At 44.9% G+C, this 20,398-nt stretch overlaps 1 protein-coding gene across 2 annotated transcripts in view; it reads left to right on the top strand.

Annotated features, from left to right (window-relative positions):
- Window positions 1-20,398, top strand: part of LOC139687101 (GTP-binding protein drn-1) — a 438,774-nt gene that overhangs the window by 150,351 nt on the left and 268,025 nt on the right. The window contains exon 1 of one of the 2 annotated variants that reach the window (XM_071584215.1): window positions 8,606-8,669. The exons of the other annotated variant lie outside the window; for it this stretch is intronic. Within the exon in view, the coding sequence (XP_071440316.1) occupies window positions 8,649-8,669 (21 nt within the window). The 5' untranslated portion in view covers window positions 8,606-8,648. Of the gene's footprint in view, window positions 1-8,605; window positions 8,670-20,398 lie in introns of those variants that run through there. 2 annotated transcript variants of the gene reach the window in all.

A 20,398-nucleotide genomic window follows, 5' to 3' on the forward strand; every position in this document is an offset into this window, starting at 1 on the left:
CCTTGTCCAGTAACCACGCATTCTAAAAACGTCACCGCTGGCCCGGAGGTCCGGGGCAAGATTGTTGCACAAGCTTCAGTCTTCCGACAGCACCTTGGAGACCATCTTGGCACACCTTTCTCGTGGATAAATATTCCTTAATAATGCAATGCACTGTTGTTTTCTGAATATTGCACACTTCTGCAAACATCCTTAAACTTTGTCAATCAGAATTGAGTATGTCTCACTTTTTGCCCAGTTCATCTCACTGTGTTGTTGATAGGCATTCCTCATCGTCAGCCTCCTCTCTGCCCTCCCAGAACATCTTGTGCCATCGGAATACCATTCCTCGGGACATTTCCGTATCTTCTGAACCCAATTTCCCGAGCTTAACACAACATTTCATGCGTATCGTTGCTCCATGGAACGTGGCATCGTGAATTTGTGACGCCACCCTTGAACGTGGGTCCAGTTTTGCATAGCAAATTATCTGCTTAAATACTTCAAAGATAACTATTACCTGAAGTAAGATTTGGTGCTTTCCCGGCGTATTTGCTTCATGAAGTTTTCTCGGATATACCACCGGGTCAGGGGTGCCATATTGGCCGACGTTTCGATGCCCGACTCGTGCATCGTCCTCAGGGAAGATAAGGACGATTCACGATTCGGGCATCGAAACGTCGGCCAATATGGAACCTCTGACCCGGTGGAATACCCGAGAAAACTTCATTATAACTATTACCTCATATCTTTTTCAGAAAACATTGCTTTTTGAAATTCTTCAGCTGTGTAGTATGGATATTTCTTTAATTTTGTATTCAAGATCTTTTCTACCGCAATCCAATAATGTTTTGCGGTGTTTTTTTGAAATTTTTGCCAATAAACCCGGTGGAAAATCAAGTGAAAGACCTGATTCATAATAAATAATTCAGTCCGTGAATTACTCACGCATGAAATATCTCGAACGAGATGAGTGGCGTCGAGACGAGTGTGGGAATCTCGTCGGATCAATTAATCTGGATTGAATGACTGCTCACGCATTACGTGGATTCTTCAGAGAGGATGCAATCACTGGAAGTCATAATTTATCGCCATTTCCCGAAAATTACAATTGCAGAAATCACACGAATGCACAGCGCCTGTCAGCTCCACGCATTTCCTTCGCTGACTTTTTTGCCTGCGCCGTTAAAGTTGAGTTGCCACGAATTAATTGAAATTGAAAAAGGAAAATAAAAATTGAGCTGCCAATCGGAACTCAAATCATTTTCATGGAAACTCCTTTGATTCTATTTATACTTTCAATGATTATTTATTTCAGAAATAAAAACATATCATTGATTTACTTTTCTTTCCTAACCAGTTTTCTCAGATTCATCAGTATTACGTATTCTTCCAAGAGAATTCCGGATTCTATTAAAAAATTGACAAAATGGACACCGCCATAATGTTTAAATTAAAAACTCCTTAGTTTCTATAAAAATCAGGATATAGGATTTGAGAGAAAAATGATTACTAATTCTATGATTCCTGAGGCAAAATCAGTTATTTTAATGTGCTTCTCAACTTAGTTACATACATGAAATAGTATATAAGAAATAATTTCGTTTCGTGGGCATTTGAGTTAATAGTTCCACTGATGGGAACCTATTCTATAGTTAAATATATAATTTAATCCTTAAAACCATGAGTAGTTTACTTTTCAAGACTTAAGGTTTTTGGTTTTCTGATGGGTTTGAATGCTTAGACAAGTTGTTTCATGCAGAATCCTTATTTTCTGCATGATCGCGATATATCTTGTTGTGAAGCAACTACAATTTAAAATTCGATGATTATACTTCATATGAAACTCATATATAATTCGCCATTAATTTCCTTAAACTTGTCTGGCACCATCGTTTAAGATTCCTGGGATTGGTTTTATCGTCATCTCCACTACTCTATAAATTTCTTCTAGATTTCTTCCTTATTGCCTTAACGCTGTCACATCAGTCCCCAATCACGCCTACCTTGGACACAAGGACTATTTACACTTATCTACTTTGTCATGCATGTTATCAGTAGTCGGGAAAAAATTCTGAAATAATTTGTGAATTCATAGGTTCTATTTTGCCTTAATTTTGACTTTGGTCGTTGAAATCGCGTCAACCTTATTTGCGTCTCATCTCAAATGTAATAAGATAGGCTATATACAGGGTTCGTCCGGAAAATAAGTGTACTGACTCCTGGGCTGGGCGCGCCGCTCCAGGCGCGCCCAGCACCGCTCTGACGGGCTGCGATTGGAGGGGGGTATGTTGGCAAGCGACGCTGAAAAAGGCAGTCGGCTCTGAGCTGTGGTGTAGTGAGGAGCTCTGTTAACGCGAACCTCCACGCTCGACCCACGTCACGGAACGCGATGCCGAAGTTTTTGGAGCAGCGTTATTCCATCAAATTTGCGGTAAAGCTTGGGAAATCGTCTACCGAAACTGTCGGTATGATTAACCAGGCTTACGGGGAGTCAGCCATGTCCAGAAACATGATCTTTCGGTGGCACAAGATGTTCGTGGAGGGCAGAGAAGAGGTCGACGACGAGTCTTCGAGAGGTTTCCGATGATGCCTTCGCGGGAGCGTTCCAGGAATGGGAACGCCGCTGGAACAAGTGTATCGACTCACAAGGGTCCTATTTTGAGGAATATTAGCTTAAGATATGTAAAAGTGTAATAAATTTTTTTTCCTGAGCTCAGTACACTTATTTTCCGGACGAACCCTGTATATACGTACAAAATATTAATAGTTCGTGGAACAGCACACTGAAAGAGAGAGAGAGAGAGTCGAGGTATTCCTGGTATGAGTGAGTACCTTATCCCGTGACGCTTGCTCAGGAAGACTTGGTGTCCGGAAATTTAAATGGATAGCTCGGGAGATGCTGAGCAAATCTCAAAGTTTAGCCTAGATATGATTCCGAGAACTCCGATCTGTAGCCGAACGTTCTATCCATTGCTACCGAACGTGCCACCACATCGTGCATATTATGGGGGTAACGGAGCTATTTTCAAAATAATTGTATTTCATTTCAACTCGTAATGGGTGTATTACCATATGAAATTGCCACCAGGTTATCTCTTTAGCCGTAATTTTAATTGTAAGGCAAGGTGTCGTGAGTAGGTAAAAATGTGAGTGGCGTTAAATATTTTTGAAATTATACCGCATTTACATTGGATGCTGTTATATTTCGCGATTTTCAACGGGCATGAATTCTTCCACAGTTATTAAGAAGAGTGACAACTTTTTAAAACGCGAATTTCATGCGTAGGAATAATCATGTGTAAAAAGAAGCGATGAGGTCCATAAAGGTTTTGCGATCCTTGGAAATGAGAATGTGCTAATTAGACAGCCAGGCTTTCGAGTCAGTATTATGTCGAGAACATGGCCACTGTTCCATCAATCCCTCAGGACTTTACAACTTAAGTTTCCACTACTCGGCGCAGCGTCATGAGGAAACGCGTTAGGAATTCCGATATCAATAATTTAATTATTTATTTATTTATTATCGTAGTTGAAACAAATCGGAGAAGTACCATGCATATATTAAATTAAATGGTAAATCAAATTTTTATTTCGTCGTCGAGATAGTAATCCGAGGAATAAAGTCAATTCCGACTTTAACCTACTTCTCTTCGTAATCCAATTACGCGTCCCTAAATTTGCATTTTTTTTAAAACTAGTACTGATATCTACCTCCCGCCCTTTTCAAAAACATCTAAAAAATTTTCTGGTGGTCTTTAATTAAAATAAACTGGTGGATACGGCGTCTGTGTGCCAAGTTTACTAAATGGCTATAAAAAAATACTGAGCGCGTGAGTCTCGACCATTCTCTCATCTCAACCCTCTAATTTCCGCTGCATAAGAGATAGAGCAAAATAAAAATGACTCTCTGTATTTTGTTCCACGGATTTGAGCATCCTTTCCCCCATATTCTCCTTCCCCCCCTCCCTCTCTTGAGTTGCGTGGCGCGTATTCGGAGTCACGCCCCGTTTGGCGCCTCTCCCTTTAACGGATCACGTGCTGGGTAGGGGTGGTGGAAGATGATGACGGTAGGCGGGAGAGGGCATCCGGGGGGAGTGAGGCGTCCCCCCCCCCCGTGCGACTCACACTCCCCATCCGCGAAAAAATCTCTTTTCTGGGCGGCGGCTGCCTCATCTCTTCTGCGTGCCCCCGAACTCCCCCCACCCCCTCCCATCCCCCCCACTCCCTCTTTCAACCACCCCTTCAATTCCAGGAACGAGGAGCTACAGCCGCGCCCTCCTCATCCCCTCCCCTCCCACTCCCTCTCCCCCAACCCCTCCCCTGCCTTCCCTATTATCCCCGTCGCGTACCCCTCACCCCCCCCGTGGTCCCTGTGCGATCCCCGGCTTGCTTTCCACGAAAACCCTCAGGAGTCAGTCCACTTTACTCCCCACCCGCCCCGACCCCTCTCTAAACATATCAAACTTGCACTAATCGACTCCTCAAACAATTCACTCTACCCTCCTCCCCCTCCCACCTCCTTCCTTCCTCTCCCAACTCCCAGGAATCCTGCCTTCCCACCATTCCATGCCATTCAACTCGCCCCCTCCCACCCGGCGTTCGTTCAATGTCGACTATCTTTTGAGGATCCACCCGACGCCGGGAAAAGCCTCTTCTTCTTCCTCGTCTCAAATTATATATATTGTCCATCGCAATATAAAACGCATACTGCAACTTCCAATGTAATGGCATCGAAACCCATTCGAGGAACCTTGGGCTCACCTCGCAATAACAAATGAGAGTCGTCCTAGTGAATGGCGACTCGCGATTCACTCAAATACGTGATCGTTGTCGATCACAATCGAACAAGGGCGAAGTCGCGCAGTCTTTTCCCCTTTCTCTCTCTTCCCCGCTGTCCCATACCAAGACTACATTTAATTACTAACTAAGCGCATTTCTCCGTGTTTCGAAGATATTTCACAGCCCATCTACCCCTGCATAATCCCGCGACACATGCCGCCGCAGGGGCGAGTGTCGGGGTGTTTTAGGTCACTACCCGTGCAATAGAAAAAAACCACATGCAAAACCAACATATTCATGCAAACCTACACCCACAGAGGCGCATACTCATAGAAAAAACCTTCTCTAACTCTCCTATCAACTAACATACATGTGCACAGGCTCTACTAATATTAGCTACACTCCACATAAAGGCTTCTTCGTAATGGTAAGTTTATTGATGGTTTATTCAAATTATTTAATAGAAATTATATATATATATATATATATATATATATATAAATATATATATATATATATATATATATATATATATATATATATATATATATATATATAAAACCATGATATGGAAAGTCTGCAGAGGAAGGGTGAAATCGGTGCGCTGTACAGCAAAGTTAAATCTTTATCGGGAAGAAAGAAAGGGAGATCAACGTTAGCAGTTAGAGATAAGGCGGGTAAGGTAATAGTTGACGCAGGAAAGATCCAAGAGAGATGGAAGGAATATGTAGAAGAACTGTATAGTAAGGAACTCAGACCAACAAAGTTAGACATTGAAAAGGAACATGACGTAGAGGAGGACAGCTTAGGTCCAGGCATACTAGACCATGAGATAGAAAGGGCATTAAGGGAGATGAAACTAAATAAGGCCGTGGGGGTGGATAACATTCCCACGGAACTATTGAAATACTTAGGGAATTGGGGGAGGAAGAGGCTATATGGGCTGATTCGTAGTATTTACGAGGAAGGAATATGGCCGGAAGACTTGGTGAGATCAGTTTTAGTTCCTATTCCGAAAAAGGTAAAGGCTACATCATGTGAGGACTACATGAGGATAAGTTTGATATCCCACGCAGCTAAAGTTGTTCTCAGGATCATAAACAAAAGGATAGAGAGTAGGGCAAATGATTACTTAGGGGATGATCAGTTTGGGTTTAGGAAGGGAAGAGGTACGCGTGATGCCATTGCAGTATGAGATTATTAATCGAGAGGAATATAGAACACAACCAGGAGGTATTTGCCTGTTTCTTAGATTTCGAAAAAGCGTTTGATAGAGTAAATTGGGAAAAAATAATGAGTATATTACAGAAAATAGGAATAGATTGGAGGGAAAGGAGGCTAATACGCACCGTGTACATGTCTCAGACTGCTCAGGTTCGAGTGGGGAACGGGGAGTCCGGTTGGGCAGTGTTAGGAAGAGGTGTGAGACAAGGTTGCCCATTATCATCGTTGCTGTTCAACTTGTATGCCGAGGAAATGATTAAAGAGGCATGGGAAGAACTGGAGGTAGGAATGAAGGTGGGCGGGGAATTCGTGAAATCAGTTAGGTTTGCTGATGACCAAGCTTTAGTTTTTCAGTCAGCCAAGGGGGTGCAAGCATTGCCTAGTGAATTGGAAATTCAGTGCGACAGGTATGGGATGAGAATCAATATTAATAAAACAAAGGTTATGCGATTTTCTAGAAAGAAAAAGGCTAAGCTAAACATTAAAATAGGAGGGCACAAACTAGGGCAGGTAGAACAGTTTACATATCTCGGTAGTGTTTTGGACCAACACGGTCAAAGTAGTAAGGATGTTATGATAAGAATTGCGCTAGGCAAAGGGGCTTTCACAAGGAGGAGGGAGTTGATGACGGGGACGTTGAGTAAGGATGTTAAGAAAAGACTCGTAAAAACTTTGATATGGAGCGTGGCTATGTGCGGCGCGGAAACGTGGTCATTGAAGCAGGAGGATAGACATAGACTGGAGGCTTTGGAAATGTGGGTGTGGAGAAGAATGGAGAAGGTGAAATGGACAGAGAAGAAAAAAAACGTGGAAGTACTTGGTATGGTGGGCGAAGAGAGGGGTTTGTTGGGCGCAATCCTATGGAGACAGGTAAAGTGGATGAAGGGGGTATTGACCGGCAGCGGGCTGTTGAAGACTGTAATAGATTGGAGAATGTTAGGCAAACGAGGAAAGGGAAGGAACAGGATAGGGATGTTGGACGGGATGAAGGGAGGAAGAAAGTACTGAGAGCTGAAGAGGGACGTGATGTAAAGTAGGATGTTGTGTTTTGCTAGGGGTCACAAATTATTAAATTGGTAATTATGTCCATCCAAAAACCTACCTTAACCGGTAGATTAACTAATAATAATAATAATAAAAAATCATAAACACAGTAATCAACCCGAAGGTCGGTTTGGTAGGTGATGGCAGAGATCACCCAGTACTAAGCCATATGCGGCGTGTGAAATTCACACATCAGGGTAGGTTTTCCAGGAAGACCTGGTACCCGAAAAATCACTTTAGCTTGGATGGAGCTGCAGGTGCTCAGAGTGCTTGCCCGGGAATCGAACCCACGACCCTCTGGTCAGCAGTCCAACGCTCTACCCACTGGGCTACCACGACACACGAGTTACTATATACACGAGTATATATGTGTGTGTGTGTATATATATATATATATATATATATATATATATATATATATATGTATATATATGTATATATATATATGTATATATATGTATATATGTGTATATATATATATGTATATATATGTATATATGTGTATATATATATATGTGTATATATATATATATATATATATATATATATATATATATGTATATAGAATAAGATTCTTTCCCTTAATGACACCTGCTTTGATGGCAATGCGACCAAAAACTGTGTATGATCAAACTGCACGGACTTGAAAACTGATTTCTAGCTTGAGAAACAGGTCTCATGTATTCCGTGACATGGAGCGCGATCCTCGAAGGCGGTGTCATACTTGAACGGGACTGATTGATGTTTAAGGATTCGCTCCAGTCATCATCGGCCATTTCATTCCGCGGCTAAATGGAAAGATCGCGCTTTTTTCGCGATTGGATGGCTCAGGTGATAGGGTGGACCTCTGTGGGGAGCCGTCTCGCCGTCTACGGGGCCCCGGTCGCTCTAATCGTGGACGTCTGCCAACGCTTGGCGGATGATGCGGTTACTACGACTCCTAGATGTCAATTACTTGGAAGTCAAGTCGGGCATCATGCTTCTTCAGCTTAGGGAGTTAAAGTACTTAATGAAAATGTTGAGCGAACTGAATCATCAAGTAAATAAAGGACTGAACCCTCAAGTATTTTGTGTCAATAAAATGTTGTAACAAATCATTACTCTTTTCTCCTGTTGTTTAAGGTACTTGAACATAGCTACTTAGATGCATGTTTTGTTATGGGTACCTCTCTTTTTCAGTAGCTTATTCAGATTTTTCCTACTCTCCTTCCCAGAGGATATTTTCTCCATTATTTTTACTCTGCGAAGGACCGCTATCGTACATTCTTTTGTGTTCTATCTTTATACTTCTCGAAGAGCACTAACCTTTCTCGTCCTTCCGTATTGCGTGATACTCTCTCTTTCTCGACTGATGCATCTATTTCGACCAGACGTAGGTTGGATGTTAGAGGTGGTCGACTGAGCTGTCTCACAAATGCAGTAATCATTCACTCGGTCCGTTTGCGTCTTCCCCCTGATCCCTCCACTCATCCCCGCTCCGCCCTGGCCGTCGTCACCCCCCTCCCTCCCTCCCTCCCTCCTCTGCCTCACTCTCTTCTCAGATCTCGGATCCCGGGGCAGCGGGCGAGAGCGACGCACACAGGCAAGCGGCACACGCGGCGAAGGCGGAGCGAGGGAGGATGGGGGAGAGAGTGTTGGAGGTAAGAGAACCGCGCACGGGATGGCGGTGCGGGCGCGTGCGACTGACTCTCTCCGCGTTCCTTCTGCTTCTCGCTCCCCTGCTTCGTGTCTCTCTCTTCAACAAACATTAGGACTTTGGCTGTCCCCTATTACATACTCACCAACGTCCACCGCACACGGCATGTGCGCACATCAGATTTGAATCATTTGGGACGAAGAAATAAAAGTGAGCCGATTCTACCTCTCGAAGTTGAACCAAAAAATATTTTTAAGGAATTCACGGTGACACGCATTTAGATATATATATATATATTGATTGAACATATGCGAGCTTACTATGTATGTATACAAGGCTTAGTTATTTACGCAATTTATCGAATTTAATTTCAGTAGATCAAGAGAAATGCGAAAAGCAATCGTTGCTCGTTACTTGACGATAGCCGATTCACTCAAATTAGATAACTTGAAAGCAAAGTTTGATCCTTCCGTCAAGTACTCATTGATTATTTCCTAATTTTGAGTCAGTATGCCGTCCGTCGGATGGGACGTTAAACTGCGGACCCCTTGGCGCCTTTCGTAAAGAATAGGGCTAATGCCGAAGTCGGGTTTCTCTCCACCCTTCATCCTTTCCTGTACATCCCCCATGGCGCAAATGACCTCAGCAATCGGTCGCCTCCCCTAAATACTACTACTATTATTTCCTAAACGTAGAATCTTCTCTCGGAAATAAACTTGGTGGCTGATGTTGAAACTGGCAGAATAAACAGCTTGTGTAATTTTGCGGTGTATTTTGCGCATAATCATTTTGAGTTCTGAGATTCAGGTTTGATAGCGAGTGTGTTACCGCTCTACCAGTTCTCGCCCTCTGCGTACATCTTATTAGCACAGCTCTGCTTCCGAGTCCCTCGCTGCATGGCATAGGTGTTGGCGTCCCTCCGATTCTGTTCCTTCACGAAAACTGTCTTCGCTGTCACTTCAAGAAATGCATTTATCCCGAGAATATTTTAAAAAGGGGCATAAAGTTTTTTCACCGAAGTTCTGTAAAATACTTCTTCTTTCTCTCACATTTTGGTGATCGTCTTAATTAGTGATTATTTTCTCATTTTCATCATCGTTCTTCTGGAGGACTTCTTTAAATGAAGGCCTCGATCTGTTTTCACGCCCTATATTCTCCCTGCCTTCCTTTCTTCTCACCTCAGCCCTCCCACCCTAAGGTCTCTCCACTCCGTTCCCATCCCATCTCCTCCCCTTCTTCGTCGGCTAAGCCTCGCTCCCCAGCGAGAGCGAAACCGGGGGAATGGGATTTTGGCGACACCCAGGACTATGATTTTGTGGTCGGCTCCCCCGGTCGGTGGGAGGGTGGAAGGAGGGGGCAGGGGTGGGTGGTGACCACACCCCCCTTGCCCTTGGGGTGATGGGGGAAGGGCTGCCACGTATGCTCGTGCCGGCGAAAACTCCTAAAGGGTAAAATTAGCCTAAGAGACTGGTAAATCGCTTTAATTTCCGAGTTTGGAGATTCGAGGTTTCACATTGAAAACCGTTCGGATATATTTGCTCAGTTTAAATACTTCAAAGCGAACATTGGCTCATCGGGAACTTTTGGGGAATTTCTGAAGCCAAGCGACGCAGATTCGGTTTGAAATAATGGCGATAAAATATTCGTAGACGGATCTCAACTGAGTGGAGAATGATTCTCATTCAAACAACGGCCCTTCGCTACCAATTCATATTTACTTTGATATTTTTTTACCACAACCATTTGAAGCTTCAGCCATGTTCTGGAGTGTTAGTCAACATATAAAACACAAATTCCCTCGCTAATACATTTTTCCTTACCTCTGTTCACACCAAACCCACTAATAAGCACTTCATTACAGCAGTTGTCACCCCTCCCATACCAAGCGCTCCCTCCCTTACTCCCTCTCTATCCGCGGTCACCGCATTTGCAACCATCCCGAATCCCTTAAGAAATACCTTAACAACCTTCACCACTCCCTCCTCCAACGAGGATACCCTGATTCCCTCCTCCATAAAAAAATACTTAAACATTCCTACACCCCCAAGCCTGCCTCAACCACAGACTCCCAGCCTCTCTCAATCTGTACTACCTACTTCCCAGGCATTCAGTCTCTCAAATTCATCCTCAAAGACCTATTCCCCATCCTCAAAAATCACAACACTTCCTCCAACCTTCTTCCCAAATGCCCCTCTGTCACCTTCAAACATCCCGCCAACCTAGCAGATATCCTCAAATCCACCAGGCCGCTCTCAAAATCCCCTCGCACCCCCAGAGCCATACCCACTCCATGTCATCGAGCAAGATGCAAAACCTGCCCTATTTTCACCACTCCACCCCACTCCATCCCACCATTTAACTCTCTCCCGCCCTTCCCCTATTCCTCTTGCACTTCCAAGAATGTAGTTTATCTTCTTACCTGTAAACTCTGCCCGTCATTTTACATAGGCCAATGTTCCACACCACTTAACATTAGGATTAATAACCACCGCGCCTCGTGCAATCCCTCCTCCCCGTCCGCGGGTCTCCCCATCCCTAAACATGCTTCCCATCATAATACCCCTTTCAACCTGTGCTACAATGTTTCCGTCCTGGCCTCCCTTCCCACATCCGATAACCCTATACAATTAAAAACACTTGAAATGGCATTCATTTACATCTGTATGGCCTATCAGCATCCGGGCCTCAATGTCGTTCACTGATGGGAGTGGCCTAAAATTGTTACTTTGTGGAAGCCCACCCTCACCCCTCCTTCGCCTCCCGTTCTCCCCTTCTCCTGGCCCCCTTCCCTTTCTCTCGCGCCCCTCACCTCAACAACTCCAGCAGTCATTACTTCTATATCTTCAGATGAAGACGGATTGTTTCCGTCGAAATATCAAGAAATAACGTGTGAGTGTTCTTCTTTTTTTGTGTTTCTATATTGTGTGTTACTGTGTATTGTACTATATATATATATATATATATATATATATATATATATATATATATATATATATATATCGATTATACGGAAACAATCACACGAGCAGTATAATAATGGGACGGCACAATAGAACAAATAAAATAGTAACATTTAAAAGGACACTCACACGGTAAATTGTTTGAGCTTTCGGCCTTCTTCAAGTAAGACTGAAAATATGCACAGCACAGCTCTAGGGGTCATCGGAACGCACAAGCCCTTCCACCACGTCAAGGTTGTAGTCCGGGGAGGGAGAATATATAAAAATAAATATTTATATACATATATATTTATATATATAGGTCTTTCTTTAACTTGACCGTCGCATAGGTATTTTCGAAAACAATTTCATTAGATGCAGTACACATATACCTCAATTATAGATTTCCAAATGCTCTCATTAGTTATAAGATTTCCTTGGTTATCAAAGATCGAGAAACTCAGTTAATAAGGGGACAAACCATTATGAACTCACTACTTCCACGGTTTAGGTTTATTGGAGAAAATGTTGCATACTTTGACATACGAGTGCAAAAAGAGATCATTAGACATGGATACGTATCAGGAAAATCTATTGGCGGAACTTCTCGGAGCAACCGGCAGATGGCGACTCGAGCATTGTTGAACGTCAAATACATTCCAGCGCGTGAAAAGTGGGGCATTGCACGTGTTGATGGTGGTGCGTTAGCCTAGGGATTGATTGGTGGGGGAGGGAGACACCCGGGAGTTGAAGGGTTGATGATCGCTACTCCGCAGAAATCCGCCCCTGCCACACCCCACCCCTCCTCCTCAACTCATCCCCCTGCTCCCTGCCTCCTCTTTCTCATTTGACCCATTAACATCCCAGCCCTATTATTAGATTTTTCTAATTGCCTTAATCACAGACACTCTAATCCTCCCACCACTCCCCTTTCCCCGCCCCCACCCTCTAAAAGCCTCTCGAGGTGACATCGCCTTTTCATCCATCGCCGCCGTAATGCGGTGGGGGACGCTTCCCCAACCCCCACCCGCCTCCCTCCCGGCCCTCTTGCCAACTGAACGATATCTCGGCCTCTTTTGCTATTCCGGACCAAACTCCGCTTCCGGATGATTTCTCGGACAAATGGCGTCTTATTGATTTTGCAAATGCTCCATCCACGATCGAGTCAATTCTTTGTGTTGTTAGAGAGACCGTCTGTGTGCCGTGGTCTCCACCAAACCACCACAAACCCACACAACCGTGCTCCTTGCTAATTGGACAGTCCAATCGATTACTCTCTTAATTACTTCGAATGAGCCATGTGCCCTTCCTCTGCTTGGATGTTCCGATGTCGACTTCTACCCTGGATCGGATTGAATCCGGGGATTGAGCAAATTCCTATTGGGCGAATAAAGTGCAATCGGCGGGAAAGACATTGCGGCGACTGGATCCGATTCGCCAAAATGCAAATCCCTCAAACTTGTTTGATTTGATACAATAGTCACCCCATATCAATAATTATGAACCCTTTCGATTAAAAGGTCTCGCCAATGCGGGGGGCGGGGGTGGGGTTAGGATAGTCTTATTTGCGAAATATGGAATTCAGTGAATGGGAAGACATTGGTGACTAAGTGGTCCCGTACACCGACGACAGAGCGGATGCATCACTTTTAACAGAGTTCAAGGGGAGTATTATCATTAGACCGGAATGCAGGGTCCATATTCCAAAGTGGAGTTGGAGTATGGGTCTTGCCCCGGAATAGAACGTTGGGCATGGCGCCTGCACAGTTACCAAGTTCGGTATTTCCACTTTTGCGTTAAAACTAAAATAATAGTTGTGTCGATCGTGAGGCTCTCAGTATTTTCCGCTTTTCACGATTTCCTCTCTCAGAAAGGTTACCGTTTTCATTTCATCCAAATGAAATATTGATAAAATGGCAATTCCCTCGCTCATCATTCGCTCCGCGACACGCTTCGGAGATACGTTTCACTCTCGGTTGATACCCTGCCCTGCTTCCGAAAGTCATCCTCCACAGGGAGTGGAGGGTGCGGCGTGGATATTATTATAATTATTTCGTCCCCAAAACAGATTCATTAAGCTTCCAAAATTGACGAAGCACGTGCAGGTGAGGCCCGGCTCTCCCTGCTCCCCCGCCGCCGTCACCTAGGGAACCGCCGGGAAACAGTTTCGAGGGTCGGTCGCTGTATTGTATCCGTTGGCAACGTTACGATATTCCCCCCTTTTTGGCAGGTTCCTCTCTCTATAGAACTCTCGCCCCATCACGGTTTCCGCGACGAGCACGCGCGCGGGTGGCCACGGAGCCATCTCTCTCCTCCGCCGCCCCCCTCCTCGCCCCCCGGTCGTGGTCGTGGCGCGAGAGTGAAGTGTGGCGGGCACCACCGCGATAGGTCTCCGTGCAATGTCCAGCCGTGCGTGAGGACTTCAGGAGGAGAGGGGGGAGGGGAGTCTCGTCGCTATGTTGAGGGAGGGAGGGGGGGAATGGGGAGGGGGTGGAGAAGAGGGAGGGAGCATTGTGGACCCGTACAATCACATGGCGGGAATCGATACGCGGTGGCGACGAAACCAAGAAGGAATTGGACAGCGGGTGCCGAAGGGAGCAGGAGAGGTGCGGCCTCACCCGTCCGTCCATCCGCCGATCCCGCTCCTTGGCGCCCCCCCCCCTCCCTCCCACATGTCCTCCTCCCCCCACCCCACCCCCCATGACCCCTGGACCCAGGAATCCTCTTCCTCGCGCCCACGGGAGCGTTGCTCACGTGTTCATCGGGAGGGCGTTCATTATTCCGACTCTGCGGTGTGATGCTCTCCGTTGAGATCCTCCTCTCGAGCAGCCGTCTTCTCTTTATTCATCCCTAACCACCCCCACCCCACAACACCCCACCCCCCCGCCCCCAGTCGCCTCGAGTAAAGTCGCCCCAGACGTCTCTTGTCTCGAATAAACAACTATTTTGCATAGAGCATCTTATGCGGATCCCCCCGCCTTGTGATTCGTACCGTTTTTTTTCTCCCTTTCCCCGCCCTCTTCGTCCCTTGGCGTCCCTTCCTCTTCTCTGGCTCCGTCAACAACTCCCGCCTTCGAAGATCCCAAAAAAAGAGAGCGAAGCAGCAGGCCGACTCAGGATAGCAAAAACCGCCGGGCGAATGTGAGGCGAAGCGCATTGCCCCGGAAATACCCGGGATGGCGCACTGAGAATATCGGAATTTATCCACTCGGGTTAGAATATCTCTCGTATCAGCCGTGGAATAATTCAGTACATGTGTGCGTGCGTGTGTGTGTGTGTGTGAGAGGGCGAGTTTGAAAGCCACGCCCTGTTTCAGGGACGCGCGCGCTCCCGAGCTCCCGTCCGCGTACGTTTCCGAAATTTAATTAACACTCCTGAAACCTTTGGTTTTATGGTCGCAGCGGATGCGGAACGAAAATAAACGATAGAGAGTTTATGGCGTGCAATCTAAAGGATTTTGAGTCGAAGGTAAGTCCCCTGCAAGCGATGCGGGCCAGCGAGGCAATCCGTCGCGTGTGTGCGCGCGTTCGTCTCCATGGGAGAACCCTTCCTTCCCCCGCCGTTGATACACATTGTCGCCGTTTCCTAGTTATCGCCTTGATGGACGTCAACGAAATTTAGTCTCGCTTACCTCAGATTTTTTCTCTCTCTTCCCGTTTATTCGTTCAACATATTCGGAGTGTAACTCTGGTTATCTCTTTTTCAAGGTGTATTATTTTATTTACAAAAAGATGTAAATTTCAATTAAAGTGTGCTCGTAGAATATGGTAGAATACTTATCGTCTACGTTGAAGGGGTGTCATTCTTATCTTGAGTGCCATAACTTATACGACATATGTCGTTCTTTTCATAACAAAATAATTTTAAGTATTACGTTTATGTATATACATGCTATACATGTGTGCGTGTGTATATGCATACACATTATATCATTATATTAAAAAATAAAATCATGTATATATTAAATAATAAATAAATAAATATAAGAGAGGGGTTTGTTGGGAGCAATCCTATGGAGGCAGGAAAAGTGGATGAAGGGGGTGTTGACCGGGAGTGGGATGTTGAAGACTGTGATAGAGGGTAGAATGTTGGGCATAAGAGGAAAGGGAAGGAACAGGATAGGGATGTTGGACGGGATGAAGGGAGGAAGAAAGTACTCAGAGATGAAGAGGGACCTGATATAGAGTAGGATGTTGTGTTTTGCTAGGAGTAATAAAATATTTGTTTGGTAGTTGTGTCCATAAAAAAACCTACCTTAACCGGTAGATTACCTTAAAAAAAAATATATATATATATATATATATATATATATATATATATATATATATATATATATATATATCCCTCCTCGGACTACAACCCTGACGTGATGGAAGGGCTTGTGCGTTCCGATGACCCCCAGAGCTGTGCTGGCGGGAGTAATAATTATTGCTCCTGGTAGGGTCACACATGCCAGATACAGGGTCGCACCCAAATGTGGTAGGACTAATTTTCTCTGGAACGAACGGAGCGGTGGAGGGGGGTCTGCCTGGCAGGGTAAGGTGGAAGGAGCCCTTAGCAACAGACCGACACCAACCTCAGTCGCCTGCGGGCTGTCGTTGAGTGAGGACACTGTTTTTAGTGAAGCAAGTTTTTTGTCCGCGTCGAAAAACAAAATGAATCTGAATTTAGAGCAACGTTATTCCGTGAAGTTTTTTGCGAAGCTCGGGAAGACGGCAACTTAGACCCTCGGTATGATCTAGCAGGATTATGGGGACACTGCCTAAAGCCATTCCACAGTATTTGAGTGGCACAAGTTGTTTAAAGAAGGTAGGGAGCTCGTTGAAGACGACCATCGCTCCGGACGGCCGTCGACGGCAAGAACCGACACGAATGTGGGAGGACACTGCTGAACACAGACCTACGCTTAACCAGTGAAGAAATAGCAGACCAGTTGGGTCTGTCTGCATCTAACGTCCGACGCATTATTTCACAGGATTTGGCCATGCGCAAGGTGTGCGCCAAGATGGTGCCGAAAATTCTGAGTGTCGACCTCATCGTCAGACAGCTCCTGGTCAAATACGGCGTTGCCACGTTGCCGCACCCGCCCTATTCTCCCGATCTGGCACCACCGGACTTCTTCTTCTTCCCCCTGATGAAAAGACAGCTCAAGGGACGACGTTTTGACTCGATAAAGGCCGTTCAAGAGGCTTCGACGAGGGTCATCAACGGCATCCCCAAAGAAAATTTCCAGCGGGCGTACGGGGAATGGGAGCAACGTTTTACTAAGTGTGTAGCAGCTCAAGGAGCATACTTTGAAGATTATTAAGTCGATGTAAGTATAACGTCAATAAAATTCTTGTAAAAAATCAGTCCTACGACTTTTGAGTGCGACCCTGTAGGTCGACGGTTAGGAGCCAGACGAAAGGTAGTCCACGCAGCGTCTGTTCCACAGTGAGGCGGCTGCAATGGCGTCTGACCCCAGTGGGGCGGCCAGTAAGTGATGGTGTCACGTTAAAAACATTATTGAGGAAGGCAACGGGAAACGACCTCAATTATCATTCCCAAGATTTAAATTATGGTCAATACAGAGATTTTGAATCCTGGCAACTACGGGGCTCGGCCCAATCGGCGGTGTGTCGTGCCCGGCAGCGGGGGAGGCAAGGCTTCCGCGGTCGTCATCCCACGAAACCCTTGCAAGGGAAAACCAGCAGCAGCAAGACAGAAGACGCAGGAAAAGAAGAACACTTCAGTTAGAATAGGAACGTGGAATGTAAGGACAATGATGAGGACGGGGAAATTGGAGAATGTTAAGCGAGAGATGGAAAGGGGAAAAATAGATATGTTAGGTTTATGCGAGGTGAGATGGAAGGATAGTGGGGACTACTGGAGTGATCAGTATAGAATAATATACAGCGGTGGGGACGAGAGCCAACGATGGGTTGCCATAGAATTAAAGAAGAGGTAGGGAGAAGCGTAATCAACATAGAGCAGGTAACGGATAGAATATTACTAGTAGAGATAAAAGCAGAACCGACGCACTTAGTTATTATTCAGTTATACATGCCACCGAGCATCCATAAGGAAGAAGAGGTCGATAGGATATACGATCAGTTAGAGGACATAATCGCGTGTGTTCCCTCAGGGAAACATTTGATTGTGATGGGTGATTGGAATGCAACGGGAGGGAAGGAAGAGATGGTGACAAGGTCGGTGACTACGTTTTAGGCACGAGGAATGACCGCGGGGGGAAATCAGTTGAGTTCCGCAGGAGAAAGGGGTCAGTAATCACCAACACTTGGTTCGCACACCACAAAAGACGCAGGTATCGTGGAAAATGCCAGGTGACTCAGAAAGGTATCAGCTAGATTATATCCTGGTTGGACACAGGTTTAGGAACAGTGTGATAAATTCGCACAGCTTCCTGGGAGCGGATGCGGACTCTGACCACAATTTAGTGGTTATGAAATGTAGCATACGTTTCAAAAAGATAACGCAGGGGCGGCGAGTCAGAAAATGGAATGTAGAAGCATTAAATGCTTTGAAAAGGAGGGAATACAAACAGGCGGTAGAAGAAATCATGGAGGATGGTAAAGAGCTAAGTACCATCGAAGAAAAATGGGAAAGTATCAAGAAAGGGTTGTCTTAAGCCGCAAAAGACACTATTGCAACCGTTAACGGTAAAAGGACTAGGATACCATGGATCACGGATGGCATGATGACAAAGATGGATGAGCGGCGTAAATGGAAAAATGTAAATACAGAATTAGGCCAAATGGTGTACAAAGAATTGAACAATAAATTGAGGTGGGCAACAAATGAAGCAAAGGAAGCATGGGGGAAGACGCAGTGCTAGGATATGGAAAATCTGCAGAGGAAGGGTGAAATCGATGCGCTGTACAGCAAAGTTAAATCTTTATCGGGAAGAAAGAAAGGGAGATCAACGTTAGCAGTTAGAGATAAGGCGGGTAAGGTAATAGTTGACGCAGGGAAGATCCAAGAGAGATGGAAGCAATATATGGAAGAACTGTATAGTAAAGAACTTAGACCAACCAAGTAAGACATAGAAAAGGAACATGACGTAGAGGAAGGTAGCTTAGGTCCAGGCATACTAGACAATGAGATAGAAAGGGCATTAAGGGAGATGAAACTGAATGAGGCCGTGGGGGTGGATAGCATTCCCGCGGAACTTTTAAAATTCTTAGGAAAATGTGGGAGGAAGAGGTTATATGGGCTGATCCGTAGTATTTATGAGGAAGGAATCTGGCCGGAAGACTTAGTGAGATCAGTTTTAGTTCCTATCCCGAAAAAGGTAAAGGCTACGTCATGTGAGAACTATAGGACAATAAGTCCCACGATCATCCCACGCAGGTAAAGTTGCCCTTAGGATCATTAACAAAAGGATAGAGAGTAGGGAAAATGATTACTTAGGGGATGATCAGTTTGGGTTTAGGAAGGGAAGAGGTACGCAAGATGCCATTGCAGTAATGAGATTATTAATCGAGAGGAATATAGAACGCAACCAGGAGGTATTTGCCTGTTTCGTAGATTTCGAAAAAGCGTTTGATAGAGTGAATTGGGAAAAACTAATGAGTATTCTGTAGAAAATAGGAATAGATTGGAGGGAAAGGAGGCTTATCCGCAACCTGTGTATGTCTCAGTTTGCTCAGGTGCGAGTGGGGAACGGGGAGTCCGGTTGGGCCGTGTAAGGAAGGGGTGTAAGGCAGGGTTGCCCATTATCACCGTTGCTGTTCAACCTGTATGCAGAGGAAATGATTAAAGAGGCATGGGAAGAACTCGAGGTAGGAATAAAGGTGGGTGTGGAATTCGTGAAATCAGTTAGGTTTGCTGATAGACCAAGCTTTAGTTTGTCAGTCAGCCAAGGGTTTTCAAGCATTGCAGGGTGCATTGGAAATTCAGTGCGACATGTATGGGATGAGAATCAAAATTAATAAAACAAAGGTTATACAATTTTCTAGAAAGAAAAAGGCTAAGCTAAACATTAAAATAGGAGGGCAAAAACTAGAGCAGGTAGAACAGTTTACGTATATCGGCAGTGTTTTGGACCATCACGGTCAAAGTAGTAAGGACGTATGGAGAACTGCGCTAGGCAGAGAGGCTTTCACAAGGAGGAGGGAGTTGATGACGGGGTTGTTGAGTAAGGATATTAAGAAAAGACTCGTAAAAACTTTGATATTGAGCGTAGCTATGTGCGGCGCGGAAACGTGGTCATTGAAGCTGGAGGATAGACGTAGACTGGAGGCTTTTGAAATTTTGGTGTGGAGAGGAATGGAGAAGGTGAAATGGACAGAGAAGAAAACAAACGAGGAAGTACTTGGTATGGTGGGCGAAGAGAGGAGTTTGTTGGGAGAAATCCTATGGAGGCAGGAAAAGTGGATGAAGGGCATAATAATTGGCACTGGGGTGTTGAAGACTGTGATAGAGGGGAGAATGTGGGGCAAAAGAGGGAAGGGAAGGAACAGGATAGTGATGTTGGACGGGATGAAGGGAGGAAGAAAGTAGGAGATGAAGAGGGTCCTGTTGTACAGTAGGATGCTGGATTTTGTGTTTTGTTAGGAGTAATAAAATATTTATTTGGCAGTTGTGGCCATCCAAAATCCTACTTTAACTGGTAGATTACCTAAAAATAACGGATCGTTCATATTTATTTTTTCTTTCGAATTCAAAGAAATTATAAGTACTTGTGTTCTTTTATTAGATTCCAAAGAAGTAATGTAGATATTTGTTTTTTTAATGTTTTAATCAAAATGATTTCAAAGACTAAAAGCGATTCTTGATTAAGTATTTAATTATT

The sequence above is a fragment of the Hetaerina americana genome, unplaced genomic scaffold (assembly GCF_022747635.1).
Source record: "Hetaerina americana unplaced genomic scaffold, ioHetAmer1.1.p SCAF_1, whole genome shotgun sequence".
Lineage (NCBI taxonomy): Eukaryota > Metazoa > Arthropoda > Insecta > Odonata > Calopterygidae > Hetaerina > Hetaerina americana.